Source organism: Ranitomeya imitator, chromosome 10 (genome assembly GCF_032444005.1).
Source record: "Ranitomeya imitator isolate aRanImi1 chromosome 10, aRanImi1.pri, whole genome shotgun sequence".
In the NCBI taxonomy this organism is placed as follows: Eukaryota; Metazoa; Chordata; class Amphibia; order Anura; family Dendrobatidae; genus Ranitomeya; species Ranitomeya imitator.
Genome location: NC_091291.1, coordinates 139,835,702 through 139,857,269, shown reverse-complemented (window position 1 = coordinate 139,857,269; position 21,568 = coordinate 139,835,702). Strand labels below are relative to the sequence as shown.

At 41.6% G+C, this 21,568-nt stretch overlaps 1 protein-coding gene across 2 annotated transcripts in view; it reads left to right on the top strand.

Moving 5' to 3' along the window:
* The window catches only part of CLMP (CXADR like membrane protein), a 106,002-nt gene that overhangs the window by 69,457 nt on the left and 14,977 nt on the right, over positions 1-21,568 (top strand). The window contains exon 1 of one of the 2 annotated variants that reach the window (XM_069741689.1): positions 7,808-7,875. The exons of the other annotated variant lie outside the window; for it this stretch is intronic. Coding sequence (XP_069597790.1) covers positions 7,857-7,875 — 19 coding nt within the window. The 5' untranslated portion in view covers positions 7,808-7,856. Of the gene's footprint in view, positions 1-7,807; positions 7,876-21,568 lie in introns of those variants that run through there. 2 annotated transcript variants of the gene reach the window in all.

The following is a 21,568-nucleotide window of genomic DNA, read 5'->3' as shown; positions in this document are numbered from 1 at the left end:
GCTCACCACATATTATTATTAGTATTATACATTTTTATAGCGCCATTTATTCCATGGCGCTTTACATGTGAATACGGGGCAAATATAGACAAATACATTAAACATGAGCAGATAACAAGGCACACGAGTACATAAGGAGGGAGGACCCTGCCCGCGAGGGTTCACAGTCTGCAGGGGATGGGTGATGAAACACTAGGAGAGGGAAGAGCTGGCTGTGCGGCTGTTCAGTAGGTTGAGGATCACTGCAGGCTGTAGGCTTGTCGGAAGAGATGAATCTTCAGGTTCTTTTTGAAGGTTTCTATGGTAGGCGCGAGTCTGATGTGTTGGGGTAGAGAGTTCCAGAGTATGGGGCAAGCACGGGAGAAGTCTTGGATGCGGTTATGGGAAGAAGAGATGAGAGGGGAGTAGAGAAGGAGGTCTTGAGAGGATCGGAGGTTGTGTGTAGGTAGGTACCGGGAGACCATGTCACAGATGTATGGAGGAGACAGGTTGTGGATGGCTTTGTATGTCAGTGTGAGGGTTTTGAACTGGAGTCTCCGGGCGATAGGAAGCCAGTGAAGGGCTTGACACAGGGAAGAGGCTGGGGAATAGCGGGGGGACAGGTGGATTAGTCGGGCAGCAGAGTGTAGGATGGATTGGAGTGGTGCCAGAGTGCTAGAGGGGAGTCCAGAGAGTAGGAGGTTGCAGTAGTCGAGGCGGGAGATGATAAGGGCATGCACTAGCGTTTTTGCAGTGTTGCGGTCAAGGAAAGCACATATCTAGATAAGTTTCCTGAAGTGTCTAGTTTCCAAAATGGTGTCACTTGTGAGTGGTTTCCAGTGTTGAGGCACGTCAGGGGCTAATTATTCCAGCAAATTTTACATTCATTAAGTCATATTGTGCTTCTTCCCTTCAGAACCCTGCAATGTGTCCAGTGATTTTCCTCTACATATCGGGTATCAGCATGCTCAGGAGAAATTGCACAACAAATTTTGGGGTACATTTTTTTTCTGTTATCCTTGTGTAAAAAAAAATAAATAAATCTCAGAATCGGTGGGATCAGTTGAAGTGTTCCAGAGTTATTACCTCATAAAGTGACACTGGTCAGAATTCTAAAATTTGGCCTGGTCAGGAAGGTGAAAACAGGCTTCGGTGTCAAGGTGTTAAACAACCCCATTAATGCACTTTGCCCTAATGTTCAGCTATACATGTAACACAATGAAACAAACTCCAGGGTCTTTTATTTAGACAAAAATTAATATTAATCAGAACATTCAGTCTAATGTATTTTATAGACCTTCATGTAATGCTAGGAAAATCATTTCAGACTCTTCCAAAAATAATGATAACCACCCTGCAAGCAAAACTGTCTACATTGCAATTTAAATGCCCTGGAGGTTTAAGAATTTTTTATTTTACATTTAGAAGCGTCTACTGGAAGGAGATAAACATTCTTGACTAGTGGGGCAGGGGATAAACAACGCTTGTTTACACGTGTCTTTTCCGGAGAGGCACATATGAAGAAACTCAGCATCTCCTTGTATGTGTATAGGGGACTAGGTGATCATAGCTTTTAATATAAATATAGCAATCTCCAGAGAGGTTGACTCACGAGCCAGGCTGCACGCACTGGGGGCTGGTGTAGCTCATGGGAGCAGGTGACCTTTCAGCTTTTGACCCTGAATTTCTAAGAAGTCTAATGGGAAGCAGCTGTCTTATGAAGCTTTGTTTAAATTGCAGCAAACCAGCAATCCTCTGAGAGACAAACTACTTATCCATAAAAACACTGTGCTGTCTTCTCAACTTAACAGATATTCTAATTAATATTCCTTTGTGACGTCTAAATAGATTATGGAAGTGGTCATTTACAACCAAGGACCCAGTTTACTATTATTAACTCATCTTTCATCAGCCCACTCTAACTAGACATCTGCATAAAAAGATATTCCATTCAAGAGTCCGAAAATGAAAGCATATTGCTTGGATACACCATCACTTTGTGATTGAGAGGGCATCTTGACTTTCAGTACTCCTACCAATCCTGTAAATGAAGGCAGTCATATTGTGTTCCTCTCACTGATGGAAATATCCCTTTAATGGTACAACTTATTTGATAATGCCATATTTGACAGTAAGCGATGTGTAAGTCTTCAATGCATACAGTATTTAGCTATAGGCCCTTATACGCCCAAATGAGGCCACAGGCCACAGGAGTGACCTATAGCCTCCATTGGGGTGGGATAACTAAACATATTATTACAAAAAAGTTAAAACCAGCCTGAACATTCCTATACAGTAGGTCACCGCAAAAGAAAAGATACAGCACTTTTTTACACTGTGGCCAATGGGTTTTTAGAGTGGAATATGCCGGCGAAATACTCAATACATACGACCCAAGTATAGTCAACACGCGTCAGGCTGGCTGATACCCATATGTGGCAAGTACATCATCACAAGCCACAGCCTGCACATGCACAGCGAAGTGTGGCTTCCACTGTGCACTGTGTACTGGCAGCGGCTTCATTAGCACACGGCACATACTGGATGCTGGTGGACATGGCTTATGATAACCTAGCCTGCAGGATCTCAATAAAGCCAGGTGCCAGACTGTGCCTACATCCAGGCTTGTTCATTTATATGTCAAAGTTAATTTGTGCATGATGCAACACCTACCAAAAAGTTAAAAAAAATCATTGGTAACCTGTTACTTTGCTAGATAAAAGGTTAACCGCAGTTAACCTTGGTGGTTAAAACGCACCAATACAGGAGGCATCAGCCAACAGGATAACATGCTACCCGACTCTCCCCAAACAGAGATAACAGAAGGATGTGACATGTCTGATTTTCAACAACTGATCCTTTTGTTTGGTGCCAAGGTAAACCACTGCTAGACAGTCTGGAGGATGAAGAAGAGGACAGAGAAGCCTAGCAATGGCTCTCTCATTAAAAAAAAACAAAAACAGGAGAGGTTGTCTAAAGGTACCGTCACACTAAGCGACGCTGCAGCGATACCGACAACGATCCGGATCGCTGCAGCGTCGCTGTTTGGTCGCTGGAGAGCTGTCACACAGACAGCTCTCCAGCGACCAACGATGCCGGTAACCAGGGTAAACATCGGGTTACTAAGCGCAGGGCCGCGCTTAGTAACCCGATGTTTACCCTGGTTACCATCTTTAAAGTAAAAAAACAACCACTACATACTTACCTATCGCTGTCTGTCCTCGGCGCTCTGCTTCTCTGGTCTGGCTGTGAGCACAGCGGCCGGAAAGCAGAGCGGTGACGTCACCGCTCTGCTTTCCGGCTGCCCGGCGCTCACAGCCAGACCTTAGAAGCAGAGCGCCGAGGACAGACAGCGGTAGGTAAGTATGTAGTGGTTGTTTTTTTACTTTAACGATGGTAACCAGGGTAAACATCGGGTTACTAAGCGCGGCCCTGCGCTTAGTAACCCGATGTTTACCCTGGTTACCAGCGAAGACATCGCTGAATCGGTGTCACACACACCGATTCAGCGATGTCAGCGGGAGTCCAGCGACGAAATAAAGTTCTGGCCTTTCTTCCCCGACCAGCGACATCACAGCAGGGGCCTGATCGCTGCTGCGTGTCACACTGGACGATATCGCTAGTGAGGACGCTGCAACGTCACGGATCGCTAGCGATATCGTCTAGTGTGACGGTACCTTAAGCCAAGAGTTCTTATGTATGTGGCAAAGATAGCTGCTAGCCGAACAATGATTTGGTCGACCGCTATCAATGTGTATTGGGAGCTTAATTTGTGGTAACCGGTTTCCTTTCAAGGCTCTGCTTAGTATGATAAACTAAATTAGTGAGCTGCTATTTATAATATATTCCCTGCAACTTATATATAGTGACTAGATGGTGGCCCGATTCTAACGCATCGGGTGTTCTAGAATATGTATGTACTGTATGTATGTACAGTATGTATGTATGTATATAAAAGCCACATAGTATATAGCACAGGCCACGTAGTATATAGGATCCATGTAGTATATAGCAGACAAATACTACGTGGCCTGTGCTATATACTATGTGGCTGCTATATACATACATACATATTGTAGAATACCCGATGCGTTAATACAGGCCACGCAGTATATAACAGCCCAAATAGTATATAACACAGCCCACGCAGTATATATCAGCCACGCAGTTTATAACACAGGCGACGTAGTATACAACGCAGGCCATGCAGTATATAACAGTGGCCACGTAATATATAGCACAAGCTACGCAGTACATAACACAGCCACATAGTATCTAACACTAGCCACGTAGTATATAGCAGCCACGCGATATATAACGCAGCCCACACGGTATATAACACTGCCCACATAGTATATAACACTGGCCACATAGTATATAACGCAGCCCACGCTGTATATAACGCAGCCCACGCGCTATATAACACTGCCCACGTAGTATATAGCAGTGTGGGCACATATCCGTGTTAAAAAAAGATAATTAAAATAAAAAATATTTATATACTCACCCGCCAGGATCCAGCGAAGCTGTCCCTATGCACGCGGATGCCGCCATCTTCCGTTCCCAGGATGCATTGCAAAATTACTCAGATGACTTAGCGGTCTCGGGAGACCGCTAAGTCTTCTGGGTAATTTCGCAAAGCATCTCTGGGAACGGAAGCTGGCGGCAGCCGCGAGCGCATCGTCGAACTACGAAAGGTGAGCATAGCAGGTTTTTTTTTTATTATTATTATTATTTTTAACATTAGATCTTTTTACTATTGATGCTGCATAGGCAGCATCAATAGTAAAAACTTGGACACACAGGATTAATAACAGCGGTTACGGAGTGCGGTACCCGCAGCCCGTTACCGCTGGGATTAGCCCTGTGTGAGCGGTGAGTGGAGGGGAGCATGCAGGCTCCGGGCACTGACTGCAGGGGAGTAGGGAGGGACTAATTGGACTGTGCCCGTCGCTGATTGGTCGCGGCAGCCATGACAGGCAGCTGGCGAGACCAATCAGCGACGAGGGATTTCCGTGACGGAAGTTGCTGACAGAAAGACAGACAGACGGAAGTACCCCCTAATCTGCATATGGCACAATGCGATCACTCACTTCACTACTTGTCTCCAGTGTCATACACATTCAGGACAGGCTGCCCCATATTTGTGTACTTTCACCTCCTCCTCGATAAGTGGCGTTTCTTTCTAAATGTAGAGATCTCATCAACTGGTCTAAATGTAATAGTCCTGCTGTTTAACACCACAGGATGCAGCCCTCATCCATGAAAAATTCTCACAAGATAGGGGAACACTGAAACACTGGCTAAAAATTGCCTAGGTAGACACGATGGCACAGAGGACACCAATGATGCCTTCCAGTGCCAGACAACAAATTCAATTATGCCACCATCTGTTTACGGGTCTTCCATGGGTTTTCTTTACACACATCATTACCTGCCCCTACAGAGAGTGTCTACATTAAAACAAAATTGATGACAAGACCCTTTTGGGTATTTTGGGTATGTAACAATGTAACTGCAATAATGATGACTATTACAGGCTGTATAATGAGAAAATACAATAAAGAAATCTAAAAATAGGAGTTGGGTGACCCCGTAAAAAGAATCTGTCTAACATTATACCCTCGCATAGAACGGCTGTGTAGCTCTTCAACATACAAGTTGATACATTTATGGCTGAGATGCGAGGTGCACTGGGGGTCTATGTATCAGTATTCCAGAAGTTACTTTCTTTTACTTGCCTGACAGCTCATCCTTTGGCTACCTTAGACATGTGGCAGGTGGAGGGTGAAGCTGTCCATCAAGGAATATTAAGGTGGTGAGCATGAATATTTATGTAATCCATGCAGCATCACACCCCCAATGCACTGCCAGCTTCATTGGCATATAATTTCAGAATAGCATTTATCAAAGCTGGGGCAACACCTATTTATGACCAACATCACTACTTTGCCTGTTGGGGGGAGAGAGTTGATGACAGATTCTATTACATACAGAGATGACAGAAAGACTTATGCCAAGTCAAACGATTCAAGATGTCTAAACATATATAATCTACGGTATGTGTGTATTCGCCCTATGAAAGTCATTTTGCAAAATATCGGGAAGATAATTGACCAAGCACATCCACTTCAGATAAACTGTCACTCTAAAATTGCACACCGATTTCTACTGCATATGCTTATGGATAGAGATTTTGCACAATTCTGAGTTGGGTAAAACAGTTTGTATCTGTTAGTTTATGATCGTTATGTTGCCATATGTTAATGTTTCTATTACATTAAAACTTCAAATAATACAGAATAAACTAGGTGAGCTACAGTCCTGCAATCTATTTCACGGACACCCACCGAGCGCTGCTATATTACGGAAAAATAATTTCCCGTTTTCAGAAGACTCGGATAAGAAAGGTTTCTCCTCACAATATGCTGAGCTGGAGCTCTGCCAGTCACCGCCGGTGGATGCTCACAAACCTTCCATTTGTACAGGCTGGAAATAGAGCATTACAGTAACCTGCAATTTATAGAGGTGCAATAAAGGCTGAGTGCCACCTGGGAGCGCCGGCTTTAAGACAGTGGGATATGAAGAGCGCAGCAGAGATTTATGGAGTTCAGTGGCTGTGAACCCAATATGTCTCCTTCAAGTTATTTATTCATACTGTTGCTTTCATTCATATCTGGCGGAGACGACTAGAAATTTACTTAATGTGGTGTTATGGATACTAGTGTGAAATATTCATATAGAAAAAAAAGCTTCTTATCAGTAGGAAGGCACACACTTTACCAGATGTGAAAGGATATGTCACATTTTTAGAAGTCATATTGGACTGCAGTACTTGGCAGCTGAGATGCTTATGAAATATTTTTAGTTTTGCATATTATTTGCTTTTGGAGTGTAGATTGGTCTTTTATTAAAGGCCGAGTGGGGTAAAAGTGCGGTATAAATGCGAATGTGTTTTTTTAATTTCACCTTTATTTTGTTAACTAAACTTTTATTACAAGTCAGTAACCCTATGACATGCCCAAGGCCCGTTTCACTTCCAGATCAGTAGGAAAAATGAGTCATTGCTTATTTACATTTGATGCAATACAATAGTACTAACGTCACATCAACCAAACATATAGCTGTGTAATTGTGCCTATCAGCAATAAAAAAAACCTTTAACTATTCCTGTGAAGACACTAAAAATAGACTGAAAAATACCCAATTTCAGGAAAAGAATTAAACATCCTCGGTGGAAAATGTATGGCTGATAATAATTAGACTGTTTTCATCTAATCGTGTGTTATTTTGCAGCTGGGGCAGATCTATTAGCTCACATAGGTAAACAAGAAAACAGCTCGCTGCCACCCGCCAAGAAGGATGTGGTTTTCCATTTATAAACTTGGCAGCAAGATTTTACACAAGTCATCGAGCTGGCGAGGGAACAGTAAAAACAATGCTGGCGTACTACAGAACTAGTAAATATCTTACATACATGTATTCACATATTAATATTGCAATTCAGGAACATGTCCCTATTTACACAACAGAAAACTGCTCAAGAACTACAATAAGCATCATATGCCGTGTTACACATACAGAAAGGAAAGGATGCTAGGCCGCATGTCACATTGTCTCCAGTTACAAGACAATAACATGGATATACCGGAATATTTTACCCTCTGACTTCTCCACTTTAAAGATAACCTGCCTATAAGGATATTTGACCCCCTAGCTAAAGGCATGTATGTAGACGCTTTTTAACCCCTTAGTGACAGAGCCAATTTTGTCCTTAATGACCAAGTACATTTTTACAATTCTGACCACTGTCACTTTATGTGGTTATAGATCTGGAATGTTTCAACGGATCCCGCTGATTCTGAGATTGTTTTTTCATGACATATTGTACTTCAGGTTAGTGGTAAAATTTATTCAATATGACTTGCATTTATTTCTGAAAAAAAAAAAATGGGAATTTACAAAAATTTTGAAAATTTTGCCATTTTCAAACTTAATTTTTGTGCCCTTAAAACAGAATCATATAGCACAAAATAATTAAGCCCCTTTTTTTTTGGTTAGCTATAAAGGTTAAAAGTTGACCAGCGATTTCTCATTTTTCCAACAAAATTTACAAAACCATTTTTTATGGACCACATCACATTTGAAGTGAGTTGGGGAAGGGGCAATATGACAGAAAATTCCCAAAGTGACACTACCCTAAAAACTGCACCCCTCATGGTGCGCAAAACCTCATTCAAGAAGTTCATTAACCCTTCAGATGCTTCAAGAGAACTAAAGCAACGAGGAAGGAAAGAAATTAACATTTTACTTTTTTTCACAAAAAATTTACTTTGGAACCAAACTTTTTTATTTTCACAAGGGTATCAGGAGAAAACGGACGACAAAATTTGTTGTGCAATTTCTCCTGAGTACGCCAATACTTTGTATGTGGGGGAAAGCCACTGTTTGGGTGCATGGCAAGGCTCAGAAGGGAGAGAGCACTGTTTGCTAGATCATATCAGAGGAGAGAGAAATGAATGGGAAATCTGAATTTTTTATCTTTTTTTTGCGATCGCTGTTATTCGGTAAATAACAGTGATCACAAGACTGGGGTCGGTAAAAACTGACCCAAATCATGTTCTACGGGTTCTCAGCTACCCACGGTAGCTGAGACCCAAGAGATTTTCAGATGCTTGGGGCGCTGTAACCTTATTTCTCAGTGCCGTTAAAAAGCAGCGCTGAGGAATAAGCACCCTTAACTGCCGCCGTTAAAAGGAGTATCGGCAGACGGTAAGGGCTTCATGCTTATTAAATCCATACTATGTTTATAGTATTTAGCTTGGAAATGGTAGGAGAAATCCAGCCGTGAAGTTATAATTGCAAGTGCAGATGGTGGACACTGCACTTCCAGCTCTCGTGCCTCTTTCCCACCTTGGTCTCTGATGGACAGGTCGCTCTTCTCTTAGTGACTTCCTCATCTTCCCAATATTCTGCACAGGCACTGTCATTGCCTCAGTTCATCTAATCAGAAGGGTTGGCACATGCACAAATCAGTCCAGCTTTTGCAACATGCGCAGCCTTAGCTGATGAGACATCCTCAGGCAATGTCACCACCTGCACAGATTCTTTGCCAGGGAAAACAGGTCACTGAGAGAAGAGTCACCTGTCTGTCAGAGACTGGAGGCCGGCAGGGAAATAAGCAGAAAGGTAGGAAAGCTAGAAGTGAAGTATCAAGCCCCTGGTACTTGAAACTAAAACTTCAAGTCTGGCTTTCTCTACAATTTCCAAACAAAACCTAGAAGCATTTGATTTAATAAGCATTAAAAGGCAATTTACACACATGCCTTTAGTTAGGGGTCTAATATCTTGAGGAACAGATTGCCTTTAATGTTCCTGCGTTACATCAAACTTATCAGCATTTTTGGAACTACAGATCATTAAATGTGTGAAAAGTGGAAAGTGCTAAACTGAAAAAAACATAAGAAACACAATTTTGTGTGCATTCCAGCTACTAAAATTTACCACCTATCCTACTCTCAGTTATATCTGTAGGGTCCAAGCTCTCACTCAACCGATAAGAGTTGCACAGAATAGCCACGCACAGTGCCAGGGAAACAGGGGTCCCATATAAAAATCCCCTAAAAAACATCACAGACAGCACTGGCCATGTTGGATTTTTTTCAGCCAATGATACAGCCATTACTTGCGATTGGTTGGTCTTTGCCTTGGTATTCGTTATGGTCATAATCAGCAGATTTGGACGACTTTTCTCTCATGTGTATGGGTGAACACACTTTTGACTGTCAACCATTTATGGATCCCAAAAACAGGAAATAAGCGATCTGTTTGGGAAGGGGGGGGGGGTGTTCTAATATGTGGTACAAACCAAAATTAGCCAGCATAGGAACAGAAACAGAAAAGAGGTAGGATGGTGGGGTACAGTCATTAGCCATTTGTGTGGTCACACCCTTAACATTTATGGATATTAATACTCATTTAGACACATCTGATGACCTCTGTGTTAAAATACAAATACGCTCATTGCCAGCTGCCATCTTTAGGGTGAGGCCATATATATTGGCATGACCACATGGTGTAGTGGTTGAAGCAGCTGTTTTCATACAAAATCATTACATGCCACTGCAGCTTCATTAACCCTCTCCCTGGCTCTATCCGGTGCTATATCCATAGCATGAAACTCATTGGCAAAATTGCCTAGTTTCTGTCTGGAACCGCAAATGCCGAATACAAACTCTCATTATCTTTATGGAGAGTAGTCAGAAGCCCCGGCTCAGGACAATGTATACTGCAGACACTGTGCTCCTTCCATCAAGCTATTTTTCCAGTTTTTCCAATTTATCTGCAACACATTCAGGGAATATGCACAGCCATTACAATTACTGAAGAGGTTATAATATAAAATGTAAAAGAAAAAAATTATAATAATTTATACTATAATAAAGCAACCGGAATTTATATTTCAGATTTCGCCGGGAGTGTAACCTTCTACAATAGCACCTGGCAGACAAACAACTTTCTCCTAAAGCTTTGTACCAGTCTAAGTGTATGCAGGGCATTATAGGAAAGCGTTATCTTTCTGAGCTGAAGCATTACAGCGTGTTATTGCCTTAATAATATAGTGTGAACTATACTGCGATCAGCACAGAACTGGTGGTAGTCTTCTCTTCATATGTGCTCACGAACAGCCCTTGTATCCCCTGACAAGCTCTGCTCCTAAGTTATGTAGCTGCCAGCAGAGTGTGGATTTATAGGCACTGTGGAATGACTACAAGCAGGTAATAATGTTGTCGGAACCTTATCTACCTAGCTTCTGGGATTTATTCAGCCTTGGGCATAGACAATATATGCTTGTAGTGAGTTGCAACATATTGGTTTCATTACATGCAATGAAGAAGACTATAAGTAATGGAATTACATTTTGAAAAAAACCTCTGAATACACCAATCATCTAGTTGACAAAAAGTATTAAGAAACTAGGTATGTTATCTGTCCAGCCACCTTAGGCCTCTTTAACTCTTCCGTCGGCAGTGTCACGTCGGAATGCGTTGAGGAGACGTATCGACGGACGTTTAGTAAATAGGGGTAAAACAGATGCAACGTGTGCAGTGGTTTGACAGATGCGTCGTTCGAATCTTTCCAGTGCAGAGAGTGGATTTTGTATTCCGGGGACAAGAGAGAGAGAGAGACCGATTTTCTGAACGTTTTCTCTCCACGACGGACTGCTATTTTCCCGACGGATCCAGTGCACGAGGGATGAAACGGATGGCCATCCGTCACAATCTATCGCTAATATGTCTATGGGAAAAACAGGATCCTGCAGAAAAATTTGCAGGACCCTGTTTTTTCAAAACTCGACAGATTTCGACGCGAGACAAAAGACGGAAGTGTGAAAGAGGCCTTAACCCCTTCCCGACATGCGCTGTACTAGAACAGCACATGTCGGGTTCCCTGCTTTAATGTGGGTTTCGGTGGTGAGCCCACATCAAAGCCGGGACATGTCAGCTGTTTTGTACAGCTGACATGTGTGTGCAATAGCGGCGGGTGAAATCGCAATTCACCCGCCGCTATTAACCTGTTAAATGCCGCTGTCAAACGCTGACAGCGGCACCTAATCGGTGCTTCCAGCCACACGGTCGGGAATTAGCGCATCGCCGACCCCCTTCACATGATCGAGGGTTGGCAATGCATCAGGATGGTAACCATAGAGGTCCTTGAGACCTCAATGGTTACTGATGCCGGCCTGCTGTGAGCACCCCCCTGTGGTCGGCGCTCATACCAAGCCTGCATTTCAGCTACATAGCAGTGATCTGATGATCGCTGCAATGTAGCAGAGCCAATTGAGTTGTGCCAGCTTCTAGCCTCCCATGGAGGCTATTGAAGCATGGCTCAAGTTAAAAAAAATGTTTTTAAAAATATGAAAAAAATAAAAAAAAAAAACATAAAAGTTTAAATCACCCCCCTTTTGCCCCATCCAAAATAAAACAATTAAAAAAAAAATCAAACCTACACATATTTGGTATTGCCGCATTCAGAATCGCCCGATCAATAAAAAAAAGCATTAACCTGATCGCTAAACGGCGTAGCGAGAAAAAAATTTGAAACGCCAGAATTACATTTTTTGGGTCGCCGCGACATTGCATTAAAATACAATAACGGGCGATCAAAAGAACGTATCTGCACAAAAGTGGTATAATTAAAAACGACAGCTTGCACACAAAAAGTAAGCCCTCACCCGACCCCAGATCATGAAAAAATGGAGACGTTACGGTTATCGGACAAGGGCGCAATGTTTTTTTGGTTTTTTTAGCAAAGTTTTGAATTTTTTTTCACCACTTAGATAAAAAATAACCTAGACATGTTTGGTGTCTATGAATGAACTCGTAATGACCTAGAGAATCATAATGGCAGCTCAGTTTTAGCATTTAGTGAACCTAGCAAAAAAGCCAATCAAAAAACAAGTGTGGGATTGCACTTTTTTTGCAATTTCACCGCACTTGGAATTTTTTTTCCGTTTTCTAGTACAAGACATGGTAAAACCAATGGTGTCATTCAAAAGTACAACTCGTCCTGCAAAAATAAGCCCTCACATGGCCATATTGACGGAAAGATACAAAAAGTTATGGCTCTGGGAAGGAGGGGAGCGAAAAACGAAAACGCAAAAACGAAAAAAGGGCAACAGCAGGAAGGGGAATCTGTCAAATTTTTTTTTACCTACCCTCTTTCTAACTATATGAACATGTAGCTCTTTCAAAGACAAGTCGAGGAATACTTTTACACGGCCGATCGGTTCCTCTGTTAGGCTACTTTCACACATCAGGTTTTCAGTGTCAGGCTAAATCCGGCTAATTTTCAAAAAACCGGATCAGGCGAATGTTGCCGCCGGATAAGGTTTTTTCCCATAGACTTGTATTAGTGCCGGATTGCACCGGATGACATGGCGTTTCGTCCGGTTTTCGCTTCCGGTTGCTTGAAAAAACGTCCATAGCAACGTTTTTTTTTTATCTCTGGCGAAAAAGCCTGAAGCGCTGGATGTGGCGCTTCCGGCTGTTTGCTAGAATGGAAGGTGATGGGAGCCGGAAGGTGCCAGATCCGGAAAAAGGCGGATCCGGCGGCCTGATCCGGTTTTTTAAACTGAGCATGCTCCAAATTTTTTTTTTATCCAATAATCTAGATATGCTAGCCGGATCCGTAAAAAAAAAACGGATCCGTCGCATCAGTTTTTCACAATCTGCGCCGAATCCAGTTTTTCCAACATCCGTCGGATTTAGCCTGACACTGAAAACCTGATGTGTGAAAGTAGCCTTACTGAGAAATCAATTTTGATATGCACATGAGGCTGAAGATCTGAATCCTCTGTCACTCCAGCTCTATTCCCACCTCCTCCTGCTTGACTGACAGACTCTAAGCTGTGTGACTTCAGTCAGGCAGAAGGCAGGGAATAGAACTGTAGTGACTGAATGACTATGGTATATAAATAGAGCAATTGCACAGTAATGGAGGAACAGACTGGCTACATGCGCATATAGATAGTGTGTGCAGGGCGAAATGCTGCCGACAGATCCCCTATAAGGGCTCGTTCTGAAGAGAGAATTAAACAGACGTGTGCTGTCAGTGTAGAACCATTTAGCACACTCACCAATATAATTAAATAGAGTTGTTTAGAGGACAGGTTTTTAACACGAACCAAGTATCCGTGTGAAATAAATTGCAGCATGCACTAGTCTATTCCATAGAACACGTGAAATGTATTTGACTTTGTGTTTTGTTAAGGTTCAAGGAATTGTGATGAATAAATAAAAGCTCACACGAAAATTGAATAAACTAAAATGAATTTACTTAATAAATGATAAGATTAAAATAAATACAAAGCATTATTCCTATATTAGGAGCAATACAAAGAAGAAAAAAAACCACCGCACCGCTGCTATCTAGTTAGATTCTAAAAATGCAACAACCCAAACTGATCAGAGAGCCAAATACCTTACGGGGTGCAGCTTCCAAAGTGCAACATAATAGTCCAACAAAAGAAAAAAATGAAGTGCACTTACCCGTATATGCTGGTCACAATACTTTATTCGGACATGGTACAAAAAGTGCAGGGAGGGATGTGAAAAAAGCGGACAACGATCGTTTCGTGCCTCAGCACTTCAACGGGTCCAAAACGTTGAAGTGCTGAGGCACGAAACGATCGTTGTCCGCTTTTTTCACATCCCTCCCTGCACTTTTTGTACCATGTCCGAATAAAGTATTGTGACCTGCATATACGGGTAAGTGCACTTCATTTTTTTCTTTTGTTGGATTATTCCTATATTACATTCTCAAGGTAGTAGTATTTTAATTGCGAGCAAGAAGGTGCTGTGACAAGCAAGTTCTATTACTGCAGGTCACAAAGCAACCCTAATCGCCTGTATTATGCTGCCATTTTGCTGCAGAGAGCAATCCTTGGCTGTACAACTTGTGTCATGGCCAAAGTCACTTGTAATCCCAGCCTAAATGTTAATACTTTTGCTCGGCTATGAATAGCAATCTTTCCTCTTAGCCATCACTATTGCAAGACTCCATGAACAACGTGTACATTTTTCTCGACGCTATCAACAGCCCCAGCCTGTAACTACCCCCATCTCGCTGTATAGCTGCTGAGATATAAATCATAACCTTATTATTCACCTTTCCTTATTTCTGCCACAGTCACCTCCTTTGTTTCCACATTTACTGTGTAAAATGTTTATTATGCTCATGACATTTACAGCGTGTGATCATTATTCTCCTCCTGAAAACCAATAGCAACTACCGAACACCAATTAAGATTTACCAGGTGAATGCACATAATTGTAGGCGATTGAAATATTGGTCTGAAAATCTATATTATACTAGGGTAATATCACAGGAGGAAAATTGTGAGAATTGAAAGAGTAAGGTCAAATTCACACGAGGGTTTTTCTTTTCTATTCTCATTTGCAAAAAAAAAAAAAAAAAAAAGATTTTTTTTCATAATAATTTTCTTCCATTTTTCTTAAATCTAGAAAAGTGGAAAACAACCAGCACTGATGCAACATGTGGGCATCCTCATACTGTCATTTTTTCACTTATGCAGGCTATTCACTGGTTTGCAAACAGTTCTTTGGTCAGTTTTTGTGCTTTCCTTACAAAATTATATCCAAATTGTTCCTTTTTTAAATATAATGTAAAAATGTAGTTTATATAGGGCAGATATTGCACAACTTAAACTCCCATCATGCCCTAAAATGTAATTTTTCTTACACAGAACATTTACTTTTAAAGGAAAGGAAAGATTTTGTAAAAACTTCATTAACGCTACTATTAATTATTTCAATTTAAAAACACAAACAAACTGATGTTTGCCCTCTTGTAGGATGTTAAGAGATCTGTAATCTGGTTGTTAATCTAAATTTTATTAGATGCTGGCTGTATAATGCTGCTTTAGTCGAATACATTATTGAACAGATGATGTATTTTGCTACATTAATTTCTGCGGTTTTCGGAATGTTGAGCCGTGCGTCAGGCTCCTCGTGTGACATTCACATATGTCACTAAATGGAAACATGGAGCAGCTCGTCTGCCATTAAATCATTTTCGAGGAGCTCACTACTAACATCATGTATCCTTTACAAACATCCGTTTGATTTTTTTCTTTTTTTTTTTAAATTATCCATTATAGCTAAATGCGCCTGTTTCTGTTTGATACATTTCAGCCAGGATCTGTTTTTTCTTTCTTTTTCAATAGGACAGACAAGTAGAGATGTTACCTTTCTTTCTGTCTTATTGAACAACAATCATTTGCTTCTACACTGCACCTTAAGGTCCCCATACACACTAGACTTATGTCGGACAAATCTGCTAATACCGACAATCTCTGGACTGCCAACCACATTGTTCTCCTGGATTTAAGTTACCAGCCAACATGTCAGCAGGCAGCTTTCTCATAGGGAAGCTGAATGAGCTTGTGTGTATGGAAAGTCGACTATAATGGCTGTCAGCGGAAGCATCACTCATCCAAAAACCATCTAATGTGAATGGCCAGCCCTAGACTGATTTTGGAGTAATTGCTAATTTTCCCACCAGCTATCTCTCCTGACTCCCCCATACACATAATTGCTCGGGATTCATTTATAGAGGCTTTCTTTCCATTGACGAGCGCCGATTTACTATCTACAAGTAACATGAAGGCAAAAAGTAACTGATTGAAACAGAACATTCATTAAACGACTTGTCCGGGCAGAAAACCTTTGTCAAGCCTTGACAAAGGTCGTCTGACCGAAACGTTGCCGCAGGTGGCAGAATAAAATGTGAGCTGCTTTTTCACTATCCGTTGTGGCGCTGTCCTTCTCTTCTTTCTGGATTTGGACTTTTTATCTGGGATGGACCCCCTGGTATGGACGTGTGCCCTTATGTCCACAGAGACGTTGTGATTGTAGGGTGCGGTCTTACTGTTTTCTTTGATTTTTGTCCGGGCAGAAGGACACACTGCCATGATTCCCTGGCTTGCCGGAGTTGATGTGATGAAGTTGGACTTCGTAGTTGCTGCTGGAGATTGTTATATGCCGTTATTGGATGTATGCTTTTTCCATTATCCTATTCCCATTTGGTTAGTACCTGCCTATTCTACCCTATATTCTTCCCTACCCTTGGTGAATGTTTTTGTATGCAAGTTGCTTTTTGTTTTCCCTGTTTGTTTTACGTGTTTATATGCTAACATGTCTGTCCCAGGCCTCCTGGGGGAGGGGACCACTTAGGACATTAACAGGAGCACAGTAGGGTCGCAGACTCGGGCCTCTCTACCTTTAAGAGTACCCCTAGGACAGGGATAGTTAGGGTCCCAGTTCCATAGACAGTTTGAGGGTCCCCCTTCCCTTCCTAACCGAAGACCTCCACTGCGTGACAAATAGTCACGTGACCACATGTATGTGTTCTCGTTCTCTTGATTAATTTCTATGGAGAGAAGCCAGACATGTCGTGTCACCATGTGACAGCAAGTGTGAAAATCGCAAACATTAGTCGTGTGGCCAAATCATATCAGAAATAATGGGGAATTGCTACTGCAGATTTTTGTTGCAGACTGGACAACACCTTTTAACATGAGAGTTTAAGCCCCATACAACACCATGTTATAGGCAGCATATCATCTGATTACACAGGACAATGTGCTGCAGAAAACATTGATTTTTATGCAGGCATAAACGATCCAATCACCCAATGACACAAGCGCTTTGCTTAATCTGCAAGTAATCGCTGGTATGTTTATACACACCAATAACGAGCGTTCATATGCCAATTATCAGCTTGTCTAAATGGGCTGCTTCCAAACATCTCACAGCAGCTTATCTGCAGAGAACAAAAGAATCAGGTGTTTGAAATACATATAATAAGAAAACAGATATTATGAACCAACCAAAACATATACAACTTTACATTCAAATCGTGTGTGTAGATACTGATTTTTCCTGAACAGACTGATGCCTGCAATCACACGGACTGTGCTTTATGTTACGTTTCGTTTTTCCTTAGGCCAGAAAGGTCTGCACTGGCTTGTCCACCACCCTAATAAACCAAAGAGTCTTAAAAAGGCAGTGTAAGCGAGGGCAGATGTGTATCACTAAGATTGCTATGTTCCGTAATATGAATACCCAGAAGTTTTGCTACAGCAGGTTATGTACTGAGAGGGGTTAATCAGTCATGACAGGGTTGGGCTTTTTTGGGGGATTGGCTGTAAGATGGGCAGGTCGGCACTCACCATATCTCCTCCCCAAGGGTGTGGTTCGACAAGTTAAATGTCTGACCACTGAGCTTTTTTGTCTGTCTGTGGATCTGGAGGCAGGACGCTCCAGAGAAGTGTTTATGTGCGGCTGTACTGGACGCTTATTTTTACCCTGAGCAGGTGGATCCCCGCAGGCATATGGACTGTACTATAAGTTATCTTTTGTTTTCTCATTTTGCCAGAAAAGGCTACGTTTGTGTTATGGAACGCTGCTCTAGTGTATCCATGAATATTAAAGTTATGTATGGCGTATACATGTTTGGACCCTAGTTGCATGCACTCTACAATCCAGTTATATACATGCTGAAAAGGACAGTTCATACCACATGTTTTCTAGTGACCTTGTTAACTCCATATGTTTTTTTTTTTGTTTGTATTTTTTTTTTTTATCTAAAATTGACTTTTGTATGACATAGTTTAGTCTTTTCTTTAATTCAAGTTTCCTTTTAGCCTGGCATTATTTTTGGTACGGGTTTCTTCTTAAAATCACCATACCATGTTTCTAATATTACAATAATCACTGAACAAAGGAACGGTCTTCAGTGGTGATGTCATTGGGGTTCAGTAACTAAGCAACCTCTTCTGTACCAATGGGGCTCGCTCTTGATGCTGTCATACGTTTCTTTGTTTTTTAGTCAGGACCGCACATTATCACACTGTTACCTGCTGTCAGTGATTATTGTAACAGTGTTAGATATGGATTAGAATTAACAGAGTTTTCAAGGATCAACGAAAATCTTACTAAAAGCAAAACATTCTGTAAGCTAACACAAACATTATTTAGCTTAAGAATCTTGGAAAATGAGAAAAACCAGCACCAAACAACTTAAAAGATACCTTTTCAAGCGTAGACTGCTGTCACACTTTGCAATGTACGACGCTGGAGCGATAATTTCATGACGTATGTGCGATGTAGAAGCCGTTGGTTACTATGCGCACATCGTATACAATATCGTGCACACCTTTGTTACACCATGCGATCATGCCGCCACAGCGGGACACTAGACGACGAAAGAAAGTTTCAAACGATCTGCTACGACGTACGATTCTCAGCGGGGTCCCTGATCGCAGGAGCGTGTCAAACACAGCGAGATCGCTGGAACATCACGGATATATCGCTGGAACGTCACAAATCGTGCCGTCGTAGCGATCAAAATGCCACTGTGTGACGGTACCCTTAGGCCTCCTTCACACTTCCGTCATCTGGAAGCCATCAAAATCCGTTGGCGCGGCGTATCGACGGATGCGTCAAAAATAATGTAAAACGGATGCAACGGATCCAGTTTTTCAACGGATCCGCTAGACTGTTCCTTCGAAAAACTGGATCCGTTACATCAGTCTTATTTGTTTTTTTCCCATGAGTTTCATCCGGTTTTTGGATGGATCCGTTATCCATACCTCCAAATGGGAGGCTCCCAAATGTGATTGGCTACTGGAAAATAATGGAAACCTATATATTGAGTGTTTTAACACCCCATCTTCGAGAGGGTTTAGAGCAAGTGGCAGAAATGGAAGGAGTTATAGCAAATATTGTGACCATCTATCCATCAGGCAGGTTGCTGGCAGGCTTCTTGCTGGCACATTGAGGAATGAAGCCACATGGCAGGTTTATATAGATTTGGGGCTGCCTGGCCAATTGGCTACTAAATACTGATTTGGAGCATGCTCAGTGTAAAAAAAACGGATTCCAGAGCTGGATTCTGTCATGTGACGTACCACAACGGATCCTGCACCCATAGGCTTCCAATCTAGCCAACGACGTATGCCGCAGGATCTGACGTGGCACGTTTTTCCAACGCAGACAAAAAACATTAAATTGTACGTTTTTTCCAGATGACGTGTCAACAAATTCCGACGGATCCAGTGCACGACGGACGAAACTTGTGGCCATGCTTCGCCATCTGTCGCTAATACAAGTCTATCAGAAAAAAACGCATCCTGCAGGCAATTCGCAGGATCCGTTTTTTTTCAGAAAACGACGAATTATGACAGAAAATGAATGACGGAAGTGTGAAAGAGGCCTTACTCGGCGGTCCAGCAGTATACGGCTTGCAAAATCCTGGGTGCAACATCTGAAACGATCAGCTTCGTACAAACTACAGGCCAAAGAGGAAAAATAGGTGCCCGTTGAAGCGTCTGATCGATGCGAAACGGCCGTCATCTTTGGCTGCACCTGCTCCCCTGCATCCTTGTACTACTGGCATTGAATAAAGAAAGGGCTGTTTTACTGCATCATGGAGTGCCACCTATTTTTTGTCTTTGGCCCGGACTTTACCTAAAGAATCCCCTGCTGCTTCAATGACGCAGCTCATATGCCATTTACACTAAGGATGACACTAGACCACTGCAGACAGTGATTGGCTGCAGGAGGGAACACCAGAATGACAGGCGATTCATCGAATACAGCGATATCTGTTTGGTTACTTTACACCCTTGAGGAAAACTTTCATTGATCCTGGAAAAACTGCTTAAATTTTAATGAAATGTCCGCCCATATACCTAGATAGACTGCATGTAATATGTTACAATGAGGAGACAATCTCATAACAATGACAATCCAGTGGGGATAATGTGTATAAAAGGCCATTTACGGTAATTGTTTGTTGTGAGGACTTTGTAGGTGATCACACCAAGCTACAGAGCTATCCTGCCGCACTAATATTCACAGTTACAGCCCTATTACATCGTCTGACATGATCTGTAAACTCAACTTTCAGGGATTCCTGCAAGTTAGATAAACTCCTCCCGTCTTGTACCTCTGAACATACTGAAGGAGCAACTGGTATCAAACTACATTATAGTATTTTATTACGCAAGTAAATAATCCAATTAGGACTTGATAAAAATAATTATGATCTGAAATGTATGTAAAGCGCTGTGGAATTAATTGCACTATATAAGTGAATTAAAAAAAAATCTGAATCTAAAAAACAATAACAAAAAACAAAACGTAATAATAAACTGCAAAAGGTATTACAAATTAGAAACAAATAATTAGATTTTTTTTGTAGGAAATATATTTCTCATAGTATGTCCAATTGTACATTATAAGTGTACAATGCAATAAAAAGGATGTGTTACTGTATAACCTTACACGTGAAGACTGATGGAGAAGGAGAGCATGTGAGGAATGCTGCAGGAAGTACTGGAGCAGCCACTGGGGAAGATCAGCTCATTAGCGCTCTCTGCTGGTTGAACAGCAATGTAATTTGCTTTTTCTCTACAGTCAGTCAAATATTAATGTAGTAAAGTACATTGTCAAAATAATATTTTACACAATGCAGCAGACCAGATACCAGATTTAGATCGGGCTTTTATGTTTGGCTGCTGTCACACAATAAGACATTGTTTGATTGCTTTCTATTCCGATTTTTGGGAGACAGAATGAACAAAAACCAGCAATTCCGGACTTGCTTGTTTTTCTTTTTTTTTTTTTTTTTTAATACCGTTCCACGTGTGATAAAATTGGTAAGGCAGCTTTATTCAGTACGATTACAGCGATACCTCGTTTATATCGTATTTTTATGTTTTGGCGCTTTTACACAATAAAAACAATTTTATAGAAAAAATAATTATTTTTGCATCGCTTTATTCTGAGAGCTATAACTTTGATTTTTCTGCTGATGGAGCTGTATGACGGCTTGTTTTCTTGCGGGACAAGATGACGTTTTCAGCGGTACCATTTTTATTTACATGCGTCTTTTTTTATCGCGCTTTATTGCACTTTTTGTTCGGAGGTATGATGATAAAGCATTGTTTTTTGCCCCTTTTTTTTTTTTTTACAGTGTTCACTGAAGGGGTTAGCTAGCG